The sequence below is a fragment of the Sorex araneus genome, chromosome 9 (genome assembly GCF_027595985.1).
Source record: "Sorex araneus isolate mSorAra2 chromosome 9, mSorAra2.pri, whole genome shotgun sequence".
NCBI lineage: Eukaryota > Metazoa > Chordata > Mammalia > Eulipotyphla > Soricidae > Sorex > Sorex araneus.
This window is the reverse complement of record NC_073310.1, coordinates 4,851,972-4,879,718: the sequence shown is the minus strand read 5'-3', so window position 1 is coordinate 4,879,718 and position 27,747 is coordinate 4,851,972. Positions and strand designations below refer to the sequence as shown.

Below are 27,747 nucleotides of genomic sequence, written 5' to 3'. Positions count from 1 at the left end.
TGTCGCTCCAGCCCCAGCCCCATTTCTTAAGTGCTTTGTTTGCTTTTGTTTTGTGACCATCCCTAGGGGTGCTCAGAGCTTACTCCTGGCTCTGTGCTCAGGGATCACTCCTGGCAGTGCTCAGACAACCATATGTTGTCAAGCTGCATGCAAGACAAGCATCATACTAACTCAGCTCCTTATATATATATATTTTTCTTTTTGGGCCACACCAGTGACGCTCAGGGGTTACTCCTGAATCTTCACTCAGGAATTACCCTTGGTGGTGCTTGGGAGTCCATATGGGATACTGGGGATCAAACCTGGGTTGGCTATGTGCAAGGCCAGCGCCCTGTCTGCTGTATTATAACTCTGGCCCCACCTCGTACATTTTTAATGATCATTACAGCCCTAAAACCAGCAGTTGTTTGGAGCCCAGAAAGTGCCACAATAAACAATAGCAAGTCATTTCTTTTTTTTTTTTTTTTGGGGTCACACCCGGCGATGCACAGGGGTTACTTCTGGCTCTGCACTCAGGAATTACCCCTGGTGGTGCACAGGGGACCATAGGGGATGCTGGGAATCAAACCCAGGTCGGCCGTGTGCAAGGCAAACGCCCTACCCGCTGTGCTATTGCTCCAGCCCCCAACAAGTCATTTCCTTTTTGAAAAATTGAGTGTTACCGTGAATTTAAGAAGTCTGTTAGGGTCAGAGAGATAGTACTTTTAAGTACTTTTTTCTTTTAAGGCCCTTGCCTTGAATGCAGCTGACCTGGGTTCTATCTCCAGCATCGCGTATGGTTCCCTGAGTACCATCAAGAGTGATCCCTGAGCTCAGAGCCAGGAGAAGCCCCTGAGCACTGCCAGTTGTGCTCTTCACTGAACCCCATCCAAAAAACAGCCTGTGTTGGAATAGAATGTTCACCTATTTATTTATTTATTTGCTTTTTGGGTCACACCCGGCGATGCACAGGGGTTACTCCTAGCTTTGCACTCCGGGGACCATATGAGATGCTGGGAATTAAACCCAGGCTGGCCCGCATGCAAGGCAAACACCCTATCCACTGTGCTATCGCTCCAGCTCCTCACCTGACTATTTCTGTATCGCCTCTTAGCTGGCCTGTGAGATCATTGCTTCTCTCTCTCTCCACTGTTTAGTAGCTCGGAAGGACGGCCTTTTCGCCTCGGTACTGGTGCCAACATGGAAAAAGTTGTGAAAATGGATCGTGACATGACCAAGGTAATTTATTGGAAAATCTGCTCGACAAGTTCCCCCATTGACAAACGTTTACCAGACTTCAAGTTTCCAAGAGAAATTTCCTCCCCCACACCCCCCAGATTAGTTCAACCTTTCACAAAGAGACAGGGTGAGAGTTGGAAGTCAGTGGTTTAACTGAGGCCATTTTAAGGGAACTGGACAAAAATCATTTGACATTAATGTTAAAATATAAAAGAGAACTCTTGATTTTAACCCTCCCCCCACACCTATAGAAAGAATTTATAGTTTAAAAACATGTTAAGTGATACTGGGTGAGAGGCCAGGGATGGTGTCGCTCACTTGGGAAGCACTTGCCGTGTGTGCTCAAGGCCCTGGGTTCAATCTCTGGCACAGGAGGGAAAAAAAATAGAGACAAAAATAGCATTGCAGCACTGTTGTCCCATTATTCAATTTGCTCGATCGGGCACAGTAATGTCTCCATTGTGAGACTTGTTGTTACTATTTTTGGCATATCGAATACACCACCGGTAGCTTGCCAGACTCTGCTGTACAGGTAGGATACTCTCGGTAGCTTGCCGGGCTCTCCAAGAGGGACGGAGGAATTGAACCCGGGTCGGCCACGTGCAAGGCAAACGCCCTACCCACTGTGCTATCACTCCAGCCCAGAGACAAAAAATAGCACCCATAAATATAAAACTAAACCAGGAAGTAATTTTTATGGAAAATGTCTAGGAGGGCTGGAGAGCTAGTACAGTGGGAGAGCACTTGCCTCCCACGAGGCTGGCCCGGGTTAGATCCTTGGCACCACATGTGGTCCCCATGCCCTACCACGAGTAAGCCCTGAGCACTGCTGGGTATGGCCCAAAAAGGTAAAAAACAAGAGAGAAAAACATTCAGAGGACTTAAATTATCTATGAACAGGTGAGGACATGGGATATCTAAGGAAATTTGGCTTTCTAGATATCACATTTTGCAGGTTGAGTTTATTGTATATTATTATTGTGGGTGCCACCTGGGCTGCCCCCGAGCTCCCTGGGAAGATGGGGTGTCTGGGTCAGACCCCTGGCTTTGCATGCGCTCCAGCCTTCAAGCCACATCCCTGCCCCATGTCTGAATTTTAAGAAATGAGCTGAATTGAAAACTTGGTAAGTTTATAATGTATTAAATGCATGTAATAATGATGATAGTAAATAGCCAAATTTGCATAGTTTAAGATGATTGTTTAGAAGACCAAGAGTTGAATTTTTTTTTGGGGGGGGGTCACACCCAGCGGTGCTCAGGGGTTACTCCTGGCTCTGCACTCAGGCATCACTCCTGGCGGTGCTCAGGAACCATATGGGATGCTGGGAATCGAACCCAGGTGGGTCGCATGCAAAGCAAACGCTCTAGCCGCTGTGCCATTGCTCCATCCCCACGAGCTGGATTTTCTTACAACTTAATATGTATGTAGCAATTCGACACATTTGTGTGCATCGTGAAATTGAAATTTTCTTTAAAAAGACAAAATAAAGAAAGAAGCTGAGTTACGCTGGTAACTGGGGAAAGGGTGTTTTCTGCTCCGTGCAGAGGAGCAGGAGATGACCACGGGGATGGTCTTGGCTCTCCCGCAGGGCGGCTGCTGTGAGGTGATCACCGAAGAGGCCGCAGCCGCGCTCCGGAAGGCCACCAAGTGGGCGCAGTCGGGCCTCATCGTCAGCGTCGGGCCACCCGTGGAGGCGGCCAACCCAGAGACTGTGAGCGGACTCTCCACCGGTGACAAGAAGAAAACGGCGCAGACGTCCATCTGCCGAGAGAGGAACTCGGAACTCGCAAGGTCCACCTCCGCCCACCCCTCGCACACGCCCGTGGGCACCGTGCCCGGCCGGGGGTGGCCCGGGGCGCTCTCCTGGGCACGGCATGCGCGCCCGCCCCGCAGTCAGCTCCCAGCCCCGTCTCAGGGTCGCCGTGTTCCACCGTGCCCTTGACCTTACTGGGAGAGACGACGGGGGTTGAAAATCTCCACAGCTTGGGGCCAGAGCAGTGGCACAGCAGGGAAGGCGCTTGCCTTGGACGTGGCCCCCCGGGCTCAGTCTCTGGCTTCTCATATGGCCCCCAAAAGCACCTCAGAGGTGATCCCTGAGCACAGAGCCAGGAGTTACCCATGAGCACAGCCGGGTGTGACCCCAAAACCTAAATAGATAAATAAAAATAACACCCCGCCCCGCCCCGCCCCCAGCAGTATGTAATACCACTGCTCCAGTGTCCAGTGCGAGAAGCAGCGAGTGACCAAGTCTCTGTCTGAGACTGGGATAGAGATGCGCTTTGGCCAGGTGCCGTCTGCAACCAGAGGATCCCTTGGCTTGCCTTTTCTCAGGGAAAAAAAAAATGTGTATATATATATATATATCCCTTGGGCTAGAGCAGTAGTACAGCTGGTAGGATGCTTGCCTTACACAGCTGACCTAGGTTTCATCCCCGACATCCCATGTGGTCCCCTCAGCATGCTAGGAGTGATTCCTGAGCACCTCCAGGTGGCCTGAAAACCAAAGACATGAAAATAACAACAGAAATCCAGGTACAGGTGTTTCCAGAGTGAGTAAACTCTAGTCTTGCTAGGGAGAGAGAGAGAGTGAGTGTGTGTGTAAATAGGTTTTTTTTTCTTTTGGGTCACACCTGGCGATGCACAGGGGTTATTCCTGGCTTTGCACTCAGGAATTACTCTTGGCGGTGCTCAGGGAACCATATGGGATGCTTGAAATCAAACTCGAGTCAGCCAGGTGCAAGGCAAACGCCCTATCCGCTGTGCTATCACTGTAGCCCCAAGGTAGTTTTTATTGAAACTTCCCAGAAGCGCGTGCATGTGGTGTGTGTGTGTGTGTGTGTGTGTGTGTGTGTGTGTGAGAGAGAGAGAGAGAGAGAGAGAGAGAGAGAAGCAAAGTAGTTGTTATTGAAACTTTCCAGAAAGACTTGAGGGGAGAGAAAGAGAGAAATATATGTTTATATTTTTTATTTGGATTTTATTTGGGGGCCATACTGGTTGTGCTTAAGATTTGCTCCTGGCACTGTGCTCAGAGCTCACTCCTGGCAAGCTTAGGGCACCATACGGAATGCCAGGGATTGAACCCAGGTAGGTTGCGTGCAAGGCAAACGCCCTCCCCACTACACTACGCCTGCCCCAGGTGTCTTCTATTTTAACATGAGTTTCTTTGACCAGGCAAATTGTCTTTCGTTTGATATAGTCCCATTGGCTTGATTTTTGTTTTTCTTGTCAGTTTCCCTCTCTGCGTTCTTGTCCATCCCGCGCTCATTGATGGTTCTCTTCCTTGTTATTTGCAGGACTGACCCTGTCCGGCCGTTCATCAGTGGGCACGTGGCGAACAGCATGGCTGCAGAAGTGATTGCTTTGCTTCACAGCTTGCTAATGGCACCTGAGTCAAACGCCGCTCAGATATGGACCACCACAGCAGAAAAGGTTGGTATGGTTAGGTTTTTAGTCGAGGGAACAAGAAGGAAGTTTGAGTTCTCCCACCACCATTCCCCAACCCTTGCCCACTACATACACACTCCACGGTCCAAGAATTTAGGGTACTATTCAACATTTGAATCAGTGAATCAGTGGGTCAGGGAGATGTTCCAAATTTGGGAGCCCATGCTTGGCATGCAAGCGACCTGGGATCAATCCCTGGCACCACATGGTGTCCCCAACATGCTGGGAGCAGTCCCTGAGACACTGCCAATGGCCTCCCCCAGCTCGCCTTCCCCCACAAAAGGAAAATCAAACATTTGAATCGTGTTCAGTGCTAAGACAGATTTCTCTCTCCGGGCAGATCAGCGTGTTCATCTCTTTTAGCCTGGAATTTTCTTTGGTCCAATTTCAGCTGTGTCAGACCACCTCTTTTGTTGCTCGCCAGTTCTTATTTAGCGGAACTCGGGACAGTTTCTCCAGGAAGACTGTCTCTGTCTTCTTCCTCTGTTTGGCGCTGCCAGCAGGCCCTCGGCACTGTTGCTTGAATGCATTTGTTAAGTGAACTTCCTGTGGCTACATGTGACATCATGCCCTGAGCGCACCATCATTAATTCTCCATTACCAACAACACCCTAGTTTCCAGAAACCTGGTCACCTCAGATTAATGCCCCCGTTCCCACAGACCTCTCCTTACAACATGACTTCAAAGTAAATTGGGTGGTTTTTTTTTTTTTTTGCTTTTTGGGTCACACCTGGCGATGCACAGGGGTTAGTCCTGGCTCTGCACTCAGGAATTATCCCTGGCCATACTCAGGGGACCATATGGGATACTGGGATTTAAACCCGGGTCGGCCGCGTGCAAGGCAAACGCCCTATCCGCTGTGCTATCTCTCCAGCCCCTTGGGTGGTTTTTTTTAATTAGTGTTTATTTTATTGAATTACCATGACATACAAATTTACAAGGTTTTCTGTAATAAGTTTCAGGCATACAGAGTTCCAACACCAGACCCTTCACCAGTGTCCCCCTTCCTCCACCAGTGTCCCCAGTTTCTCTCCTGCCCAGCCTGCCTCTCCGGTACTCTCCCTTAGCAGCGTTTCTTCCCTAATTTCTCCCCAGCCCCCGCTCGGTGCCAGTCTTCCTCCTGGATACCTGTTCTCCTGCTCTTCATTTCTCTTCTCTGGGCATGCGTTTTTCCCCTGTGAAATGCCTTTATATCCCTCAGATGAATGAGATCATTGTGTGTCTCTCTCCCTCTGACTAACTTTACCCCACATGATACTGTCCAGATCCATCCGCATAGTAGCAAATGGCATGACTTGTGCTTTTCTTACTGCTGAGTAGTATTCCATTGTGTATATATGTACTGTAGTTTCTTTTTGTTTGTTTTGTTTGGGTGCTCAGGGCTTACACCTGGCTCTGTACTCAGGGATCACTCCTGGTGGGTTCAGGGGACCATATGGGATGCTGGAGATCGAACCTGGGTCGGTGCAAGGCAAGCACCCAACCCACTGTCGCTGTCTCTCAGCTTCACCATAGTGTCATTATCTAGTTGTTTCCAGTGGCCTAAGCAGGCCTCTGTGTGATGTCATGGCTATTCTGGTAGTTAAATTGGATCTTAAGACATAAAAGGGGGGCTGGAGTGATAGCATAGCTGGTAGGGCGTTTGCCTTGCACTCGGCCGACCTGGGTTCAAATCCCAGCATCCCATATGGTCCCCTGAGCACCGCCAGGAGTAATTCCTGAGTGCAGAGCCAGGAGTAACCCCTGTGCATCGCCAGGTGTGACCCAAAAACAAACAAAAAGACATAAAAGTATGCATTGATAGTCTTTCTTCGGATATGTGTTTGGCTTATTTAGTTGTATTCATACAGTGCTTGATTGTCTCGTAGGTTTTTTTTTTTTTTTTTGCTTTTTGGATTTGAACCCGGGTCGGCCGCGTGCAAGGCAAACGCCCTACCCGCTGTGCTATCGCTCCAGCCCCTGTCTCGTAGTTTTAGATGGTGTGTTTCCAGTTGTGTCTCTCCGGTCACGTAAGCAGAATGGGCGGTGTCTGACGCCCTGCCCCAGTTCCTTCCATCCCACAGCCCGGCCTCTGCAGTAGGTACCAAACAAAGGCTTAGCTCCTTCACATGAACTGCTTCTTATTTGTAGGTCCTGTCTCGTGCCCTGATGTACATTCCACAGTTGGGGAAACACGCAGAAAGCATTCTTGAAAACGGAAGCAGCAGTGGGAGAAAGCTCGCCAAGCTTCAGAGAATCGCCCGCCAGGCCGTTGCTGCGCTGTGTGCACTTGGAGGCTTCAAAGAGACCATCAAGATAGGGTCTGAGGTTCAGGTAACTGGCCACCTTGCCCCCAGTCATCTCTTTCTCTTTTATATGTGCGCCCCCCTGAGGCGATCCTGTGTAAAGCAAACACTCCGCTCAGTCTCACCCAAATCCTTGTCTTTTAAGACTAAATAAGGCACTTGAGAAACTCATAAATTCTGATTCATACTATGCTGAGAGTTATTCACATATAAGAATATAACGTTCAGTACAACATGTGTGTCCCGTCATTGGAATTGACAACTTGAAGTGTGTAACTGAAGCATATTGATGAAAGGATGGAAAACCTTGCCCGAAGGGTTAGGTCATGTTTGGTGCATGTTCAGCATTGAGTATCCCCGTCATAATGATAACCTCTTGCTCTGATGCTGGTAGTGACAGCTGGACATGTCCTGGGCTGCGCGAGCTGCCGGGTGGCGCTGATTCCCGTGTGTTTCTAGGTGCTCGGGAGAGGAATAGCAGGAAGCATCGGAGTAGTGGCGTCCATCAACGAACAGGAAGGTATAGCTACGGTCAGATTCCCACCCATAGACTGTAGAAAGACTTCGCAAGCTTCAGACACTCTGACCATTCCATTGTCTAGACTTTGTGTTCCAAGATCGGAGGTAAGGTGATTTTTAAATGCATCCTACAATGTCACTCCAAATGGTAACTCGCAATGCAATGACTATCACGCACAGTACGAAATGGGAGTTAAAACATGTGGCGATCTTTAATTGACTTGTATTTCCATATCAGTCCTGTTTACTGGGTAGCGTTTGTGCGGCCTGGTTTCTCTGGCTAGGAATGGGCCACGATGTCTTTTTATCATAAATTGTTTTGAAATCGTTTGTAAATTTCTATGTGATTGTTTTTTTAATTGAAAGTTTGATGTGACTCCAGATAATAATGACACCCTCATTTCTTAGAAACTAACTGCTTGAATTTAACTTTCTGCCATGCCCCCCCGCCATCAGGCATTGCCTCTTCATAAACTGTCCATTACTGAGAAGGTAGTGCAGGCAGTCCAGTCCATGTTGCTCCCTCAGGAGGGAAGTCTCTCTATTCACACCTCACTTCCTGCAACAGGAGATGGCTCAGCTCCTGTGATGGCAGTTGTCCGGCTCCTGGCTGAGATCAGAACAAGGTGAGCAGCCTTCAGCGATCCCCGAGTGCCCGGGGTGGGCGCCCCCGACTCCAGCGCAGAGGGAGCGAGTCCACAGCTTGAGATCTGGGCCAAGCTGAGTGACAGGAAGGAGACTCTGGCACTTTGTTCCCTGTGTGTGTTGTCTGAGAAAATGATGGAAATTTGAGGTTGGGCAGGATGATGAAGGCCCTAGGGATTGGCTTCCTGGAAAGAACGTAGCATATCACGGGAATCCCTCTACCATTACAGCCTTTTTTAAGTGGCTTACGCCCTGTTGGTAGTGATCTGAACCATCACCCTCCAGAGGTAGGCCAGAAGCGGGGGCACATCACGAGCAGTGGTGCCGTTTACCGCTGAGCAGAAAGTTTCTTCTTACAAAGAAGTGGAGCTTCTTACAAAGTCCATATATGTGTGTGTATATATATATGTCGCTGTCATGTATATAAATATACATATATATATACACACATACATATTTCATAAATATTTTGATTTGTCTGATATTAGAACTTTATGTGTGTGTGGGGTGTGTGTGTGTGTGTGTGTGTGTATACATTTCTTTTCCTAAGCATTTGGTTTCCTCTGGTCCCCAGAACAGTATTTCCTTTAGAACATAATTCAGGAAAAGCACTTAAGAGATGATGCCAGTTTCCCCCCTGAAACTTAGCATCTTCATTTCGCGGAGTTGTGACCATTTTAACCTTCCCCGTGTCCCTGTAATAGCATCAGTCTCAGTGTGGGGAAAGAAAAGTTCTCTATTTCTAGACTAGTCCAGCTTGGAAAGAACAAAAAGTAAAGGAGGCTGGGGAAGGGAGCATTGAATCTTATTTAAAAAAAAAAAAAAGTCCTGGGGCCAGAGAGCTGGCACAGGGGTGCAGGCCCTTGGCTCGCATCCTGTGGACGCCAGCACCGCATCTGGGCCCGTGAACACCGTCACGGCTCGCTCCTGGGCCACAGAGCCAGGAGTAGCCCCGGGCGCCACGGACGGGGCCCCAAAACACCCTACCCCCCAAAAAGTGCAGAATTGAAATGTTTTTCATAGTTGGTGTTTTAAAGAATGAACATTGATGACTTTGAAACATTGTAAATCTTTTGACATTAAGAGCATGCCTGGTAATGGCCCAGCTTTTGGAAGACAGCTTATTCTGTGAGGAATTCATCCAGCAGTGCCCGGCAGCCATTGAAGTCCTCAACCTTGTGGCCCAGGAGTGCAGCGCCGGTGAGTGCCTGTTCCGGAGCTCTCCTGCCTCCACAGCAATTCACTGCCTTCCTTTTTATTCGAAAGCTATCCCCATTATAGCTATTTATGAACTGTCCTCTGGCTTCATAGATTGTGTGACCGGTGTCCTGAGTGTTTAAAATGCTTTCCCTGGGGGCCGGAGCGATAGCACAGCGGGTAGGGCGTTTGCCTTGCACGCGGCCGACCCGGGTTCGATCCCTGGCATCCCATATGGTCCCCCAAGCACCGCCAGGAGTAATTCCTGAGTGCAAAGCCAGGAGTAACCCCTGAGCATCGCTGGGTGTGACCCAAAAAGCAAAAAAAAAAAAATAAGTAAATAAATAAATAAAATGCTTTCCCAGCTCTAACAAAAAGAATGAGAGGTTGAGGGTGGACGTGGAAAGTTGAATTGTGACCTGGGTCTGGACACGGACAGTTGCAGTGTGGCCACAGGCCTCACTTGGAGAAGCTGCTCTGAGTTGTGCCTGACTCACTCCCAGCCTATAGCAGCGCGTAGGGCATTTGCCTTGCCCTGGGTTCGACCCCTGGCATCTTATACGATCCCCCAAGCACCGCCAGGAATAATTCCTGAGTGCAGAGCCAGGAGTAACCCCTGAGCTAGGTGTGACCCAAAAAGCCAAAAAAAAAAAGAAAGAAAAGAAAAGAAATCAGGGGTAGGGGAAGGGGTCGCCGAAATAATTCAGAGGGATAAGGCACTGGCCTTGCACAGAGCTGATCTCGGTTTGAATCCCCAGCACTGCCTGGTCCCCTGAGCATCATCCGAGTCAGGCCTGAGCACAAAATCAGGTACAAACCCTGAGCACCACTGATTGTGGCCCCAAAACCAAAATTAAGGAACAGAAAACAAAGGGGACTGGAGGGGCTGGAGCGATAGCACAGCGGGTAGGGCGTTTGCCTTGCACGCAGCCGACCCAGGTTCGATTCCCAGCATCCCATATGGTCCCCTGAGCACCGCCAGGAGTGATTCCTGAGTGCAGAGCCAGGAGTAACCCCTGTGCATCACCGGGTGTGACCCAAAAAGCAAAACAAAAAAAAAGGGGGGACTGGAGAAAGAGCTCAGTGGGCTGAGCTGCAGGCTTTGTGTGAAGGCCTGGGCTTGGGCCTGGCTCTGCGAGCACTGCTAAGAAACTAGAAGTCAGTTTCCCTAAGAGTAGTCGCCCTCATTTATTAGATGAACTGAGTAACTATTTACTTCTTGTTTGTCCTTCGCTATGCACCTGGCTACACCCTCCGTTTGTCTTACTCCCTTGACTCTTCACAAACCCTGAGGCTGGATACTCCTGTCACTCCGTGTCGGGAGCGAGAGGGCAGCTGCTGAGCCTGGAGCCAGCTGCGTGTCCAGGCGGCCAGCTCCGGAGCCCACGCGCTGTTTGCCGCCTGACGGCATTGGGAGTAGACAGAGGTGTCTCAGGCTTTCTGCTCTTTTTTTTTTTTTTTGCTTTTTGAGTCACACCCAACAGTGCACAGGGGTTACTCCTGGCTCTGCACTCAGGAATTACTCCTGGCAGTGCTGGGGGACCATATGGGATGCTGGGAATCGAACCGTGGTCGGCCGCGTGCAAGGCAAATGCCGTACCCGCTGTGCTATCGATCCAGCCCCCTTTCTGCTCTTTTGTAAGAATTGGAACAAACTCTGTAGGAAATTATATTTTTTACCTTTTTTCTGGGGGGGGGGGGTTGTGTCCTCCACCCCTCTCGGAGAGCCCGGCAAGCTACTGAGAGTATCCCGCCCACACGGCAGAGCCTGGCAAGCTCCCTATGGCATATTCGATATGCCAAAAACAGTAACAACAAGTCTCACAATGGAGACGTTACTGGTGCCCGCATGAGCAAATTGATGAACAACGGGACGACAGTGCTACAGTGCTACTTTTTGGGAGGAGGCTGGGATTTGGCCACACCCTAAGGTGCTCAGGCCTTACTCCTGGCTCTGAGCCCAGCTTGGGAGACCATACGCGGTGCTGGGGATAAACCTGGGTCAGCCAAGTGCAAGGCGTAGGGCCTTTCCCGCAGTGCTCTCGCTGCAGCCCATACTGGAAGCGTTTTGTTGTTGTGAGCAGTGTTTGCTCCAGTGGCGTTGGAGCCTTCCCCGGGGTGGGCTTCCGGACGAATTCTCACCAGCGCCCCGTTGGTCCTCAGGAGAGCGGCTGGCGGTTGTGGAGGTGCAGTGTGAGCGGCTGAGGATGCTGTACCGGGACTGTGCTCGGCCCCCGCCACCACCTCTGCAGGCTGACCGGAGACAGGTGAGCCCTTGGGGCCCAGCCCCCCACCCGCACGCAGCGCACCCCAACAGAGTTAATAGAAGCGTTTGCTAAGGGACTGCGGGCGCAGATTCCACAAGGACTCGCTCTCGTCTTTGACAGCCAGAGCGTGATGATTTGACGTTTCAACTATTGGGAGATCACAGCAGAGGGACAAAAGTCACTGATTTGTAATATTTTCTATGCTGTCATTAACAGGAAAAGAAAACTTAAAAAAAAAAAATTTGCTCTGTAGTCCCTGCCCTGAGAATAAGCATCTGTTGAGAGATAATAAGTGAAAAAGACAAAAGTAGCAAACTATTAAAAATTGGCATGTCTGTAGATGTAGATGTTCGTGGGAGCACTATTTTATAATAGTCCCCAAAAAATTACAACTCACTGGGGCCGGAGCGATAGCACAGCGGGTAGAGCGTTTGCCTTGCACGCGGCCGACCCGGGTTCGATCCCCGGCATCCCATATGGTCCCCCAAGCACTGCCAGGAGTAATTCCTGAGTGCAGAGCCAGGAGTAACCCCTGAGCATCGCTGGGTGTGACCCAAAAAGCAAAAAAAAAAAAAAAAAATTACCTTCTGATCAGAAAACTAGGGGAAAAAATTGTGGGGAAAGGTTTAGGCTGCACCTGGCAGTGCTCCTGGGCTTACTCCGGATGGTGCTCAGGGGACCGCCTGGGATGCCGGGGGTCAGTCCCGGGCCAGCTGCATGCAAGGCATGCTCTACCTGCTGTACTATGGCTCTAGCCCGGAAAATTTTTTGATTAAAATTGGTATAGCCCAAAACAGCAACAACAAAATCTCCTAAAGATGTCTTGTTCTTAGCTGCTGGACTTTATCGGCACTCTTTAATTCTTTTCTATATAGAAAGGGAGCACTGCGTTATTAATTGAAAGGGAGCACTGCGTTATTAATTGATGTAGGCAATTAAATTGTTGTTGCCATCCAGCAACAACAAATTCCAGCTGTCTACAAAGGTCTGTTCTGAGGAAGTTGTGTCTGCCAGGAAGACAAAGTTTCCCTGCCCCTTCGCCCCTCTTTCCTTTGTCTATATCTGATGACAATATGAGATATTCTCTATTAACATTTTAAGTTCTTTTTGAAAATCAAAAACTGTCGGTGAAGGGCTGGAACAATAGTACAGCAGACAGGGCGTTTGCCTTGCACTCGGCTGACCCGGTTTGGTCCCCGGCATCCCATTTGGTCCCCTAAGCACCACCAGGAGTAATTCCTAAGTGCAAAGTCAAGAGTAACCTCTGTGCATCACCAGGTGTGCCCCCACCCAAAAAAAAACAAATATTGGAGAAGGGGGTATGGCTCAGTGGTGGGATGCCTGCGCTACCTGTGTGAGGCTCTAACTTCAGGCGTGAAGTCTGAAAGTGAGGCATTTAACCTAAAACAGAAAAAAGAAGTGTAACTGTGTCACTTGTCAGCCATGAACTGAATACTAAGTCACAGCAATGTAAACTCCGATTACATAGCGAACTAAGTTTGTCCCTGGGGGCGTGTGAGGGGTGCGTCAGGAGGACAGGCCTGCAGGGATGCAAGCTCGGTCACAGCAGAAGGGAAGTGCTGAGAGGTATATCGAGAACAGCAGAGAAACAGAGAAGTGAGGGGAGGGTTGGGACTCACAGTTCAAGGGGAAAGAGGGTTTTGAGAATCTAGTACTGTGCAGGGGGAGACTGTATCTATTTTAATGAAGCAGATTTTCCCTTGAGAAAGCCAAAAAGAAAGGCTTTAAAGAAAACAGACTAGAATTGGAGGGATAGCACAGCAAAGAGAGCATATGCCTTGCACGCAGCTGACCCGGGTTCGATTCCCAGCATCCCATCTGGTCCCCCGAGCACCTCCAGGAGCGATTCCTGAGTGCAGAGCCAGGAGTAACCCCTGTGTATCGCCGGGAGTGACCCCAAAAGCAAAAAAAAAGAAAAGAAAACAGACGCTTGTGTCCTGCTGCCAGTGGCGGCGTCTCCTGCGCGGGCAGAGGGCTGTTGTCACGGTGTCGCTGACTGGTTTCTCCCGCTGTAGCCCAAGGAGATTACCTGGAGCCCCTCCCGAGTGTTCCCACCTGTTCGCGCCTGCATGTTCTCGTCGCACCTCACGTCTGTCACCTTCCTGGCTGACCCCAGTGCGGGGGGTGGTCTTCCCCGGGGCACCTTCATCTATGCCACCTCACCACTGCCAGTTCAGGTGAGGAATCACGTGACGCTGTCCCATCCTTCCCGTTTGAAGGAAAGAGCCAAGCCCCGCCCTCTGACGATGCGCTTGCTTCCGGTGTTCCCGCAGGCCCCGTCTTTTTACTGGGAAATCGAGATCGTTTCCTATGGCGATACCGACGATGACACTGGGCCCATCGTCTCCTTTGGCTTTGCTACCGAGGCAGAGAAACGAGATGGGGCCTGGACTAACCCAGTGGGCACTTGTCTTTTCCATAAGTAAGTGGCTATTAATCCTATTATTAAAACAAACAAACAAATCAAGTGGATCACTGTCCTCTAAACTGTGTGACTTCCCATCATGTGAATCGCTATTCAGGAAATCAAGATAGCATCACCTTCACACCAGTCTGGGGAGAGGGGTGCATTCTTTCCCCTTTTCTGAGATTTATGGTTTCATTTAGCAAGACTCCCCATTCTCCTGTAATAAGAGGGACAGTTTCTATCCTTGTTTCCCAAATGAACTTGAACTTGCAGCCCTCTACTCCATCCGGTCCCCAGACTCCCTTGGCCTGCCGTCTTCTCTGAGCAGACACACAGAAAGCGGCTCCCCCATCACTTCCTTAGGCCATTCCAGTCCCGCCCAGGGGCTGTATCGTCCGCTCTGGGAAACGCTGCTGTGTTCTGTGAATACAGTTGGGGGTGTTAAATACTAAAGCGATGCTGTGATCTCCCCGAATATATACACCATCAGCTGGAAGCTACAGCTTGCTGTTTAGAGGAAGGGACTGACGTTGGTTCTGACAGCCTCTGCCTGTCCTCGGCGCTGTCCTTAACGCCCTCTGTTTCCTCCCCAGCAACGGCCGGGCTGTGCACTACAACGGCTCCAGCTTGTTGCAGTGGAAGAGCGTTCGACTGGATGTGACTCTCTCCCCCGGTGAGCACCAGGGGACCAGTGGGGCTGGCCATGCACATTTCTCTTGTTCCCAGGTTTTGTTCAGAGTAAGTTAAAAGTGAAGCAGCTAGAGCAATGTAAAGGGAGCAGTTTGAACACCTAGCCCTTGGCAATGTTCCCGATTAACCCCAGGCTCTCGTCGGAGAAGCCATAATTGTTGGGAGCCTCCGTTTGAGAACTTAGGGGTCACTTTCTTTCCTCCATCATGAGAAAGATCTGAGAGGATGCTTTGCTTTCAGATTTGGTCTTTCATCAGCTTTTCTTAAATGAGCAATAAATAGCCTAAAAAAGAGAAAACTGAGGCCAGAGCGAAAGTACAGCAGGTAAGGCACTTGCCTTGCACATACCCAACCTGGTCGTGAGCCACAGGGTGCCCTAAACACCGCCAGGAGTGATTCCTGAGTGCAGAGCCAGGAGGAACCCCTGAGCATCACTGGTGTGACCCAAGATAAAGCAGACAAAAAACTGAGCACTAGTCGGGAGGCACTATGGAAGTAACACCATTCCCTCCCTTTCCCAGCCTCTGGGCATCCTGAATCTCTATACCCTCAGCCCTACCTGCTTCAGATGGAACAAAATACAACAAAAAGATGTCTCTCTCTTTTTTTTTTTTTTCTGTTTCTGTGTTTTGGGCCATACCCAGAGATGCTCAGGGCTTCCTTAGTGGCTCTGTGCTCAGGGTCACTCCTAGCAGGGTTCAGGTGACCATATGCCGTGCCAGAGATCAAACGAGGGTCAGCCACGCGCAAGGCAAGTGCCCTAACCATTGTACTATCTCTCTGGCCCCTTCATGACACTTTGGTTTTGCTTGCTTTCAGTTTGGGGGCCATACCCTGCTGAACTTGGGGTCTGCCCGCGCAGCATGTGCCCTCGCCCTCTCAGCTGCCTTCCCTGGACCACATTTTGGTTTTCGAGAAACACTGGAACTGGACCTCAGAGCGCACACACTGTTCTCCTAGAGAAGTGTGTCTGTGGGACAGAGTTGGGACCCGCAACCCACAGTGTAGCCGCAGTCTCTGTGCCAGCCCACAGTGAGCAGCGTCTCTCTACACGGAGCCTTCCAGGCCCTGGGGACACTGAGCAGCGACAAGTGCCCATTGTCTTACGGCTCCCCAGGGGGAAGCCCATCTTCATGTGACACGAAGCCTGAGATTCTGTGATGAAAACCAGAATCCTAGGACTTCACACACCCACGGGCGAGTCCCCCCCAACGGGCCCTCAACGGGTCCCAGTGAGCGGGAGCTGCCACTGTGCGCTTTTACGCGCCTCTCGTTCTCAGACGTTCTGTCCAGTATCTGTGACGGTCCCCAGTAGGTGCCTCGGCTTACGTTACCTTAAGTTCTTGTGAAGAATGTCCTAAGCATATTTGGATAAGGGGATAGATTTTGACTTGATGGCAGAACTGTAGCCTACATGGTAGGTTCTGGTTTTGCTTTTATTTTTTTAAAAATAAGATAATAAAAGGGTTGTGTTATGTATATGTTTAAAATTTATTTGGGGGGGGGGCCACACCAAGTGATACTCAGGTCTACTCCTGGCTCTGTGCTTGGGTCACTCTTGGCAGTGCTCAGGGGACTATATGGTGCCCGTGGCAGGGGTTGAACCCTCCTGGGCTGTATAATCAGAAAGCATCTTACTCTCTGTTATCTCTCCAGCCCTTAAATCATATTTTAAAAACTTTTCTAAATCTTGTACAAACTTACTGAAAAAAAATACTGCCTTAACGCCATAAGTGTTTCTTCATAGCCTGCAGAGAAAAAGTTTGAATTGCTCTTTAAAAATCATCCCTACAGGGGCTGGAGCAATAGCACAGCGGGTAGGGCGTTTGCCTTGCACGCGACCGACCCAGGTTCAATTCCCAGCATCCCATATGGTCCCCCGAGCACTGCCATGAGTAATTCCTGAGTGCAGAGCCAGGAGTAACCCCTGAGCATCGCCGGGTGTGACCCAAAAAGAAAAAAAAAAATCATGCCCTACATTTTCTCTAGAGTGACAGAAAAATAGATGCCAAATTCTTTGTGTTGGTATAGTGGCTCCCTTCACTCATAAAGTGAACATTTTTCTTCTAACTAGTTTCTCACCTTTTCTTTTAAAACGGCTTGTCCCTGGACTGGGCTGAGCGCAGACGTGGCATGCTGGAGACCCAGGTTCAGTCCTTGAACCACATGGTCTCCCAAGCAGCACCAGGAAGGACCGCTGAGCACTGAACCATGAGTAACCCCTGAGTATCACTGAATGTGACTCTCAAATCAAAAATGTATTTATTCCAATTATCTTACTTAACAAATCTGTTCAAGTTCATGTTTTTTTTTCTCGCATTCAGATGCAACAGACTGCATAAATAAATAAGTAAAAAGAGAGTTAATAACTTGCGGCCTGTCACACGGTATAAATTGGAAGTGTTTCCTTCCTGTTCTCTGCCATAGGTGACGTGGCAGGGATCGGCTGGGAGAGGAGCGAGGGCACCCCACCTCCTCCGGGGCAGCCCGCCAAGGGCCGGGTATACTTCACCTACTGCGGGCAGCGCCTCTCACCCTACCTCGAAGATGTCTCTGGAGGCATGTGGCCTGTGGTTCACATTCAGAAAAAGGCAGGTATTCTCGTTGAGAAAAAATGTCTTCCCTAGGAATTTGTTCCAGAGGTCATGGGGGACATCGGCTGTGCCCTTGTACCTAATAGTGGTGCCCGAGCAGGGGACGGCAAGATAGGGGGTCTTCCAAGGGCTGGAGCAATAGCACAGCGGGTAGGGCGTTTGCCTTGCACGCAGCCGACCCAGGTTCGATTCCCAGCATCCCATATGGTCCCCTGAGCACCGCCTGGAGTAACTCCTGAGTGCAAAGCCAGGAGGTAACCCTTGTGCATTGCCAGGTGTGACCCAAAAAGCAAAAAAAAAAAACTGATAGGGGGTCTTCCTTGCGTGAGCCTGAGGGTTCTGTGGATTAGACTTTCCTCAGCAGCATTGCACGGAAAAGCAGGTTCTTCCCAGGGTTCGTAGAAGAACTGCCAGGGCCGGGCTGTACCCTCTGTGTCTACAGCCCCCAGCCTGCTCTGTGTGCTCGCACAGCCCGGGAGACTCTTTCCCTTGTTTTGGTCCTGTGAGGGTTCAAACTCAGGCCTCTGGCATGGAGGGCACGTGCCTACCCCCAGTCCTATCCCCAGCCGTTTGACATTGAGTCGTTTCTCCAGGGCATAAAGCAGATGTTGGGGCTGGAGCAATAGCACAGCGGGTAGGGCGTTTGCCTTGCACGCGGCGGACCCGGGTTCGATTCCCAGCATCTCATATGGTCCCCCGAGCACCGCCAGGGGTAGTAATTCCTGAGTGCAGAGCCAGGAGTAACCCCTGTGCATCGCCGGGTGTGACCCAAAAAGAGAAAAAAAAAAAAAGAAAAAGAAAAAATATGTGGCACTGGTCAAGCCTGAATATAAAGCAGATGTTAATAAAGGGGTCTGATTCCCTTCGAACCCTTGTCTGTTCTCCTCCCAGAACACCAAGACGCGCGCTAACTTCGGTTCCCGCCCATTCGCCTATGCCGAAGGTCAGGCCCACCGCAACGCTGCGGACTTGTGCCCCGACCTGGCAGAGGAGATAAGCGCCAACTTTGAGGCCTTGCCCTTCGCCATGGCCTCTGACAGCGACAACGATGCTGGCACCAGTATTGCCTCAGACCCGGGCACCCACGGGCCCCCGTGCCGGATCGCTGCCGTGGCCACCGCTCAACAGCGTAAGCCTCACCCCCAGGCCCTCCCCCACTTCCCGGGAGGGGGTGTTGCTGTTCCTTAAATCACGGGAGAGGTGCAGGGAAGGGACGTGGGGAGCGGGGGAAGCACAGGAGACTGGATCGTGCGTTCCCTCCCACAGGGCCTTTCTTCCTCAGTGTCCCTGGAACGTTTCCGGAGGTTATCTGGAAGATTGTTCATTAATTTTTTTGGAGGGGGTGGTCCCAAGCGCAGTACTTGAAATACGCAGGGTCCAGGAGCCCCCTGCGATGCTAGCTTGCACAGAGTTGGTGCTTCCGTGCGGTGAAAGCTTCCCAAAAGTTGCTCTGAGTTGGATGAATCGTATCACTGAGCACTAGCTTCACCCAGGAGCAGCGCAGTGGCTCAGAGCCCTTGCTCGCAGGCATCTGGTCCTGAGTGCAAGTCCCTGGTGTCCCACGTGTGCTAAGCACGATCCTGGCCACTCTAGTCTGCGATTCTGGGCCTCCAAGCCATTTCCTGCTGCACCACAGCCAGGGATGCGAGAGTGTGAGCAAATAGTGCGACCCGTGGGAAGGAGCTAAAATGCGTGCAAGTGCCAGGCCTGTGAGCCCCACCGCCGTAACGTGTGTGCCTCGGCCACACATGCATACTCAGCAGGCATGTCAGCTGGCACCATGGCCCGGCATGAGTGCCATTCCGGCGACAACAATGAAGGGAAGGTGGGGACGGCAACAATTAATATTTGTAAATTCTAAAGTAAAATATACAGTCCTGGGCTGGAGTGATAGCACAGCAGGGAGGGCGTTTGCCTTGCATGTGGCTGACCCGGGTTCGATCCCTGGAATCCCATTTGGTCCCCAAAGCACCACCAGGAGTAATTCCTGAGTGCAGAGCCAGGAGGAACCTCTGTGCATTTCCAGGTGTTACCTAAAAAGACAAAAAGAAAAAAATAAATAAAACCCAGAACCAAGAATAAATAAAATTGTCTGTAAGGGCTGTGTGTGTGTGCGCGTGTGTGCGTGCGTGTGTGTGTGTGTGTGTGTGTGTGTGTATTTAAACTTATTTATTTTTTTGCTTTTTGGGTCACACCCGGCAATGCTCAGGGGTTCCTCCTGTCTCTGCACTCCGGAATCATTCCTGGCGGTGCTCGGGGGACCACATGGGATGCCGGGGGATTGAACCCAGGTCAGCTTTGTGCGGGGCAAACGCCTTTCCCTGCTGCGCTATCGCTCTGTCCCCTGGCTCTGGGTTTGAAAGTCCCTCCCAGTCCAAGGGTCTGTCTGTCCCGCAGAGTGGAGAGTCAGGAGTCGCTGACGTGTCTGCTGTGAGTAGTGAGGGTGTTGACCGCTCTGACTTCGAATCCTTCTGTGCTGTGTTACAGAATATGACAGCGACACTTCCTGTCACTACAAAGTGGAGCTCAGCTATGAGAATTTCATCACCTCGGGCCCAGACCCCCACCCACCCCCCATTGCAGATGATGAGAGCGATGACGATGACGACGACGACATCCCGCAGGTAGAGGCCCTGTCGCTCCCACCGGCTCTCTCGTGACTGGGACAAGGATTTGGGTGTCCGGGTACAAATCTGAGCTGATTGACTTCCAATCCGTTTGCCGTGTTTAAACTCTGTAGTACTCGTTTCTATTTCCTGGGTTTCTGTCTGACTGTGGTGCCGGGGATCGAACCTGGGGCCCGACACGTGGGAGGCCTGTGCTCTGCCTGGTCGCAGAATGCTCATGTCTCTAATCCTTTTATAAGTGGCGTCGCCTGTTGGACTCCCACTCAGTAGTGATCCCGGGGTTAGAGAAAGGAAATACTCTGTGATTCTAGTGGGGGATCCTGCTAACTCTTCTCTGGCTTCCAGGGTAAGAAAGGGAAAGCTGGGGCTGGAGCAATAGCACAGCGGGTAGGGCGTTTGCCTTGCGCGCGGCCGACCCTGGTTCGATTCCCAGCATCCCATATGGTCCCCTGAGCACGGCCGGGGGAATTCCTGAGTGCAGAGCCAGGAGTGACCCCTGAGCATCGCAGGGTGTGACCCAAAAAGAAAAAAGACCTCGGGGGTGAGAGCTGTGAGTCGGGCAGAGCTGAATGCTGCACGAGGCCTCCCCACTCCATTCATGCGTCTGCTTTCCTTCCCAGGAGGACCACTATGCGTTGCTGGTGAAGGCATGGGAGACCAAGGTCTTCCCCACCATCCGGAGACGCTTCCGCAACGAAGCCGAGCGGAAGTCCGGCCTGGACCAGATAAAGGGCGCGTTACAGCTAGGTCCGTACTTGGTTCTCCTGAGACGCTCGTTTCCTGCCCAGGAGAGAAGGCCGGGAGTGACTGTGGGTCAGGGAAAGGGCTGCTGGACCTAATCACGGCTTGTCCTGGCAGAGGAGTCCCCAGCACCCAGCGCGTGGCCCACTCTTCCCCCACCAAGACACAGCGCGGGGCCGGAGAGATAATAGTGGCGTTTCTGCACCGCGCATGTGAGCGAGCCTCGCTCGAGCCTCCCGCTGCCTGGGGGACTGCCAGGGCCACCTCTGGCCAAACTAAGGCCTCCAGCGCCAAGCAGACACTCCCTGCACACTCCCCACTACTTGGTCACTTTCTGTTTCCCAATTTGTTCTTTGACTTAACTAAAATGTAATTGAATAATAATGGCCTCCCTTTTACCCGGGCCAGCGCTGCTTCCGTACTCCAGTCCCCACTTCCCGCAGTTCTCGTTCCTTTGCGCACGCGCTGGTGTCAGGGAGGCCGGGCCGTGACCGGGAGGAGGGCCTGGATCCTGTGACTCGGTCCATGATTGCACGCAGACTTCCCCCCGACGTGTCGTGCTTCTGTGGATGCATTGCTGAGGGGCCCCTCCCTCGGCCGGCGTGGCGGGCTCTGAGGGTGCGCGCTCCCGAGGGTCACGGTGCTCTTCGTTTCCAGGCATGGTGGACATTGCCCGGCAGACAGTCGAGTTTCTCTACGAGGAGAACGGCGGGATCCCCCGAGACCTTTATCTACCCACCATTGAGGACATTAAAGACGAAGCAAACAAGTTCACAATTGACAAAGTTCGAAAAGGTTTTGCTTCCCCCTTCCCCTCTGACGGCAGGCGTTGAGTTTCCCCAGGCGGGAGCCCCTCGGTCAGGCGCGGCTCCCCTTCCTGGAGGGGGTGGGAAGCGACCTCCTCCGGGCTGCAGCTTTCTCTGGACCGTTGGTCTGCTCACGAGCAGGGAGACACAGGGTCCTGGGAGTGACAATTCCACATACCTGCCGAGTGGATTCCCAGGAATTTACAGCTCAGCTAGTCACTGTGCTTTTAAAAAATTAAATAGAATATTCATTTGGTTAAAACTTGATCACATATTTTGGGGAAATAAGAAAAGAAAACAGAGAGAGAATTTAAAACTACTCATTATTAAAGTGGCTACATTTGACCTTCTTAAAAATACCAGAACAAGGGCTGGAGCAATAGTACAGCGGGGAGGGCATTTGCCTTGCATGCGGCCAACCCGGGTTCGATTCCTAGCATCCCATGTGATCCCCTGAGCACTGCCAGGAGTAATTCCTAAGTGCAGAGCCAGGAGTAACCCCTGTGCATCGCCAGGTGTGACCCAAAAAGCAAAAAAAAAAAAAAAAAGCCAGAACCTTGTGGGCAAGAGCAAGAATGTGTCTTTTCTTTTTCACAGCATAGTATTAAACGGTTTTTAGTTTACCTAGAAAGTTATGTAAATTATGAAATTAGTACCTCTAATTCCAGTACATTTTCATCCTCCCTGCCCCCCCTCCAAGGAAAGAAATCCTATACTGTTATCTCCACCTCTTCTTAATCCCTGGAAACCATTAATACACTTTCTGCCACTGTAACTTTCCTGTTCTGGGTATTTTATGTAAGCAGAATCATACATGTGGTCTTCCGTGTTTCTGGCCTCTTACTGGTAGCATAAATTTCCAAGATTCATTCACATTTGTGTCGGTACTTCATTCTTTTCTGTGGCAAAGTAATATTCCACTACCTGGGTAATAGCCCATTTTGCTTTTCCATTCTTTAACTGATGAATACTTACATTGTTCTACCTTTCGACACCGACACCGATAATCGATGCTGATCAGGACATTAGTATGTAAATTGTCTGTGGTTATGTGTTTCCATTTCTCCCGGGATGCAGGTAGGAGCACAATTGCTGAGAGTAAGCTGTATGGTAACTTTTTTAAACCTGCCAAATTTCCTGCTCGGTCATTCCCTACTCGGGCAGTGTCCAGGTTCCAGTGTCCCTGCTCGCTGCTGGAGTGTCCTGTCACCTTAAGGCTGGCATGGCGCCGGGCAGCCCGGAGCAGGCGCTCACTGCAGCTCTGACTGGCGTTTCTCGCGCCATCTGTGATGACGAGCGTCTCTCCATGTGCATATTTTCATTTCTCCTTGGGGAAATACTTTTCTCCTCGGAGCGTTTTTGTGCTTCTTGCCATCTGATTGTCAGTGATAAGAGTTCTTGGGCCATTCTGGCTTGTTCGTCATCCAGGCTCAGCTCTGCTCCTTCTTTTATTATAACCAAACTCAGGATGTCATTCAGTAGTCCAGAGACGTTTCATCCCCTAAAAAGGATAGGTTTCCCATGACGATTCTGGGATTCGGGTCCTGAGGAAAGCTTCTCCTCTCCTCTCCCTCAGGCCTCACGGTCGTCACCCGGTCTCCGGACAGCAATAACGTAGCCAGCAGTACCGTGGGAACTGCGCTGCCCAAGTTCGCCATCCGGGGGATGCTGAAGACCTTCGGGCTCCACGGAGTTGTCCTGGATGTGGATTCAGTACGTGAGCGCCCGTTCGCGGCCCAGACTCTGCCTGGAGCGCTTCAGCAGACAGAGGGACAGAGGGCTCGTTCCTGAGCCGGGGACAGGGCTAGCCGGGGGGTTTCTCCAGACAGTTGGTTAGAAAGTCTTTGTTTTGGTCTTGGGGGCCAGACCCAGTGGCTCTCAGGGTTTCCTGCTCTGCTTTTAAATCCCATGGGGTTACTCCTGGCTCTACACTCAGGGTCACTCCGGGCAGTGCCAGGGGATCACATGGGGCAGCGGGGAACAAACCCAGGTTGTGCTCGGCAAGTGTCCTCCTACCCTCTCTACTATATAGTTCCAGTGATGCTCCTTTTCTTATTTTTTTCAAATTAAATTTATTTATTTTATTTTTATAAAGTTGTTTGTAAAGTTGTTCGTGATGATTTCTTACATTCAGTATTCCTATACCTTCCCACCACCATTATCTCCAATTTTCCCAACCACCCCTCAGCTTGCCCCAATAGCAGACCCTAAATAATTTATTTTATATTGCTTGTTATAAGTAATTTGCTAAAAAATGATAAAATGTTTCCTTAGAATAAAGTGTGTGAAGATTGTTGTATCTCACCATGAGCCATCTAGTCCTTGTATAAGAGATTACTAACATGTTGTTACAAATTAAGCCCTACGTGTTAATATTTTCTTAATCGAGATTGGCTGCCTTCCACTTTACACCCCGTCCAGTGTGATGTGCCAGTGTGGTGTGCTATTCCTGGCAGAGCGGTGGGGGAGAGTTGGAGGTGTGAGGCCGCGTGCCCCAGGAATTCTAAAATTTCTAAAGGGGTGATATAGCTGGAGTTAAATTTTTAACAACTTTTTTAATAACAAAATAGAGCTATCAGATGGTTCCCTGCTTTAAAAAATAAAAAGCAGTTAACATAGACAATTAATTTAATTGTTTTTGAATTATAATTGAGATGTTACTATTCTCTTTATTTTTGAAATTAATTTTTATTAAAAACACCATTATTTATGAAGTTGTTCATTTTTTTTGAAGTTGTTCATTATACAGTTGTTTCTTTATTTTTATTTCTCTTCTTTTTTCTTTTTCTTATTTTTTTATTTTTTTCTTTTTGTTTCTTTTTTTATTTTCTTTTTTCTTCTCTTTTTTTTTCGTTTCTTTCATTTTTTTTCTTTTTTCTTTTTTCTAGTTTCTTGTTTCAAGTACTTAAGAGTTCCGACATCACCAGTGTGACTTTATTCCATCATTATCCCCACTTTCCCTCCCAATCCCAGCCTACCCCCTGATACTATTCTCTCTAATCTTGAGCTTACTGCATTGAAGTGCTATTTATATATATTGTACCAATTAGAATTTGGCAATGATATGAAAAACTTAAAAACACTGTACTAAGCAGAAGGTTTTCAGCTGTGGCATGAACGCAGTAAAACTGCCTGGGGCATGAAGATGATTTAGAGGGTTGGACTCAGGCTTTGCCCGTCAGAGCCCGGGGTTTGATACCTGGCTCTGCACAGACCCCCAAGCACTGAGCCAGGAGTAGCCCCCAACACCACCAGGTGTGATCCAAAAAAACAAAAGAAAACCAAAACTGGCTTTGTCTCCATGTATGTACATCCAGTGAGGCCGAACTTAATTTCAGTCGGGTCCTAGAAACTACTGCTGGATCACAGTGACGCATAGCAGCCCCGCAAACAGTGTTGTGTGGCTGACATGGGAACGTTGGCCGGCAGTTCCCCTGCAGCAGCCTTACAGGTGCCTGCTGTCGTTACCCGGCGTCGGGGCAGGCCTGCGCTCACTCCCGAGATGTGTGGCTCCTCGGGCCGGGCAGTTCAGTGCCAGAAGCTGAGGATGTGGGGCTGGAGCAATAGCACAGCGGGTAGGGCGTTTGCCTTGCACGCAGCCGACCCGGGTTCAAATGCCAGCATCCCATATGGTCCCCTGAGCACCGCCAGGGGTAATTCCTGAGTGCAGAGCCAGGAGTAACCCCTGTGCATCGCTGGGTGTGACCCAAAAACCAAAAAAAAAAAAAGCTGAGGATGTGGTTCTTGGGGCCACAAGGGCCTCGCCTGGCAGTGCTCAGGGTGCCAAACCAGGTCCCGCACAGCCAAAGCGGGCACCCCTGAGCCCTGTGCCGTCTCCCTAGCCCCGCTTTCTTGTGTCTATTTTTAAAACTGTGAAAACACAAAGCGGGGCTGGAGCAATAGCCCAGTGGGGAGGGCGTTTGCCTTTCACGCAGCCGACCTGGGTTTGATTCCCAGCATCCCGTAGGGTCCCCCGAGCACCAGGAGTAATTCCTGAGTACATTGCCGGGTGTGGCCCAAAGAGGGAAAAAAAAAAACCACAAAGTAATGGTCAGAAAAGCAGCTCTTTCCATTTACTGTTGTAGGTGAATGAATTGGTGCAGGTGGAAACGTACCTCCGCAGTGAAGGGGTGCTGGTCCGATACTGGTACCCTATAGACATGTTGGAGCGGCCTCCCGCGGGCTACCGTCGGACCGCCACCAACGGGCTGGTCACGCTGGACAACACCAACCTGCAGATTCACAGGTAAGAGGGAGCCGGGTTTTCCCGAGCGTCCCGGAACCCACGTCTGCTCCTCCACACCTGTTACTGCCGAGGGGACCGTCCCTCCAGGGGCGAGGGAGACGGGGCAGGAACGGAGGCTGGGGTGCCGGAGGGCAGGCCGGGGAGGATCACCGCGGACTTGCAGGATGGGGAAGGAGGAGTCGCAGGGGCGGCGTCACAGGCTCTCCGTCCTGAGTTGGCACTGGAGAAGTGACGGGACTGCTGCTCACTTGCCTTCACCGTGCCTCGGACCAGGAGGCTTGCCGTTCTGGAGGCTAGCCAGTAAAATCAGGCCTGGTGCCCTGGGCGTAGTGCTGGTTTGACTGACGCTTCACAGAAGCCGCACATCTGCTGGAGACCTTACTTCACAGGACGCCTGTCACACCAAACATTCATCACCCAAAAATGCCAATAGTGTGTGTGCGCGCACGCGTGCATGTGTGTGGTACCCAGCGGACAGAGTCAGGACTTTCTCCTTCCTGGCTGTGCTCAGGGATCGCTCCCAGCAGGGCTCAGATGAGCATCTGTGGTGCTGGGAGTGGAACCGGGGTTGGCTGCAGGCAAGGCACGTGCCCCCCTGCTGTGCTCTCTCCAGCCCTCCCACAGAACTTCCTTATTATCCTGGCTGAGATATAATTTACACAGTGTTCAAGTCTTTCTGTTAATGTTTACAAGCCAGTAGTCTTTAATGTGTTTATAAATTGTGGAACCGTCACCACAACTTTAGGGCAGTTTCCCAACCCTGCATGGAAACCTCATAAATATTGGTCGCAAGTCGTTCCCATCCTCCTGCATTGAGCGTCCGCAGCCGCACCTCTCTCCATGTTCACGTCATTCCAGGTGACCCGCAAACATGGAACAGGTTATATGACCTTTTCCTTAGGTTTTTTTGCTGAGCTTAACGTGTTTTTTTTTGGGGGGGGGGATTGGTTTTTTTGGTGTTTTTTTTTTTTTTGGAGCTTAACGTTTTGTGGGGAGGGTGTTCAGATGGCCCAGGGGACTCTCCCCACAGTTCCTGGCTGGCCAGGCTGGAGGTCCAGTGCTGGACTTGGGGACTAGGTGCCACTCGGGTCCTTGCTGCAGGCCACTGTGCAGTGCTCTGGGGTCTGCAGAGCCTCAACAGGTTGTACTTTGAGGACTTTGTGGTTATTTTTGGTTTGGGCTTTTATTTTTGCTGCTGTTTGTTCGGGAGTCAGACCTGGCAGTGCGCAGGGCTTACTCGCGCCAGTGTTCGGGGGTCAGCCGGCATGGGGATGGGATGCGGGGAATTAAACCAGGCCGGCATGTGCAGAGAAGCACCTTTTTCGGCTTTTGGGCTCACACCTGGCTATTCTCAGGGGTTATTCCTGGCTCTGCACTGTTTGTTTTTAGTTGGAAAAAAACAAACACAACTAAATAGATTTTAAGACACTAGTGACTAACTTGAAAAATAGAGCCTGCATCCCAAAGACACTTATTTTTTCACTATTTTATTATTCAATCACTTATAAAAGTTGTTCATGATTGGGTTTTAGTCATCTATTGTTCCAACACCCATCCCTTCACCAATGTAAATTTCCCACCACCAGTGTCCCCAGTTTCCTTCCCACTGCCCGCCCCACCCCTACCCCTGAGCCTGCCTTTATGGCAAGCACTTTTCTCTCTCCCTCTCTTTCTCTCTCTTTCTCTCTGTCTCTCTCATCTTAGGCATTGTGGTTTGCAGGACAGGCACTGAAAGGTTATCATGCGTGTCACTTTATCTCCTTTCAGCTCTCAGTTCTGTCCAGAGTGATCATTTCCAACTATCACTGTCATAGTGGTCCTTCTCTGTCCTAACTGCCACCCCCACCACTTGTGGCAAGCTTCCAACCAGGGGCCAGTCCCCCTTTCTATTATCTTTGGGTGTTAGTCTCCTGTTGTTTTTTTTTTTTTATATCCACAAATGGGTGCCATCATTCTATGTCTGTCCCTCTCCGTCTGACTCATTTCACTCAGCGTGGTACTCTCCGTGTTCATCCATAGCAAATTTCATGACTTCCTT

The 27,747-nt window shown here is 50.5% G+C and overlaps 1 protein-coding gene across 7 annotated transcripts in view; it reads left to right on the top strand.

Annotated features, from left to right (window-relative positions):
- Positions 1–27,747, top strand: part of HECTD4 (HECT domain E3 ubiquitin protein ligase 4) — a 158,912-nt gene that overhangs the window by 109,088 nt on the left and 22,077 nt on the right. For all 7 annotated transcript variants that reach the window (XM_055147412.1, XM_055147408.1, XM_055147411.1 and 4 more), the window contains exons 38-55: positions 1,137–1,218; positions 2,808–3,010; positions 4,513–4,648; positions 6,795–6,977; positions 7,409–7,573; positions 7,925–8,094; positions 9,198–9,313; positions 11,474–11,577; positions 13,614–13,775; positions 13,872–14,020; positions 14,599–14,678; positions 17,123–17,286; positions 18,181–18,418; positions 19,777–19,913; positions 20,537–20,663; positions 21,315–21,452; positions 23,040–23,176; positions 25,549–25,709. In XM_055147412.1, coding sequence (XP_055003387.1) covers positions 1,137–1,218; positions 2,808–3,010; positions 4,513–4,648; positions 6,795–6,977; positions 7,409–7,573; positions 7,925–8,094; positions 9,198–9,313; positions 11,474–11,577; positions 13,614–13,775; positions 13,872–14,020; positions 14,599–14,678; positions 17,123–17,286; positions 18,181–18,418; positions 19,777–19,913; positions 20,537–20,663; positions 21,315–21,452; positions 23,040–23,176; positions 25,549–25,709 — 2,652 coding nt within the window. The remainder of the gene's footprint in view (positions 1–1,136; positions 1,219–2,807; positions 3,011–4,512; positions 4,649–6,794; positions 6,978–7,408; positions 7,574–7,924; positions 8,095–9,197; positions 9,314–11,473; positions 11,578–13,613; positions 13,776–13,871; positions 14,021–14,598; positions 14,679–17,122; positions 17,287–18,180; positions 18,419–19,776; positions 19,914–20,536; positions 20,664–21,314; positions 21,453–23,039; positions 23,177–25,548; positions 25,710–27,747) is intronic.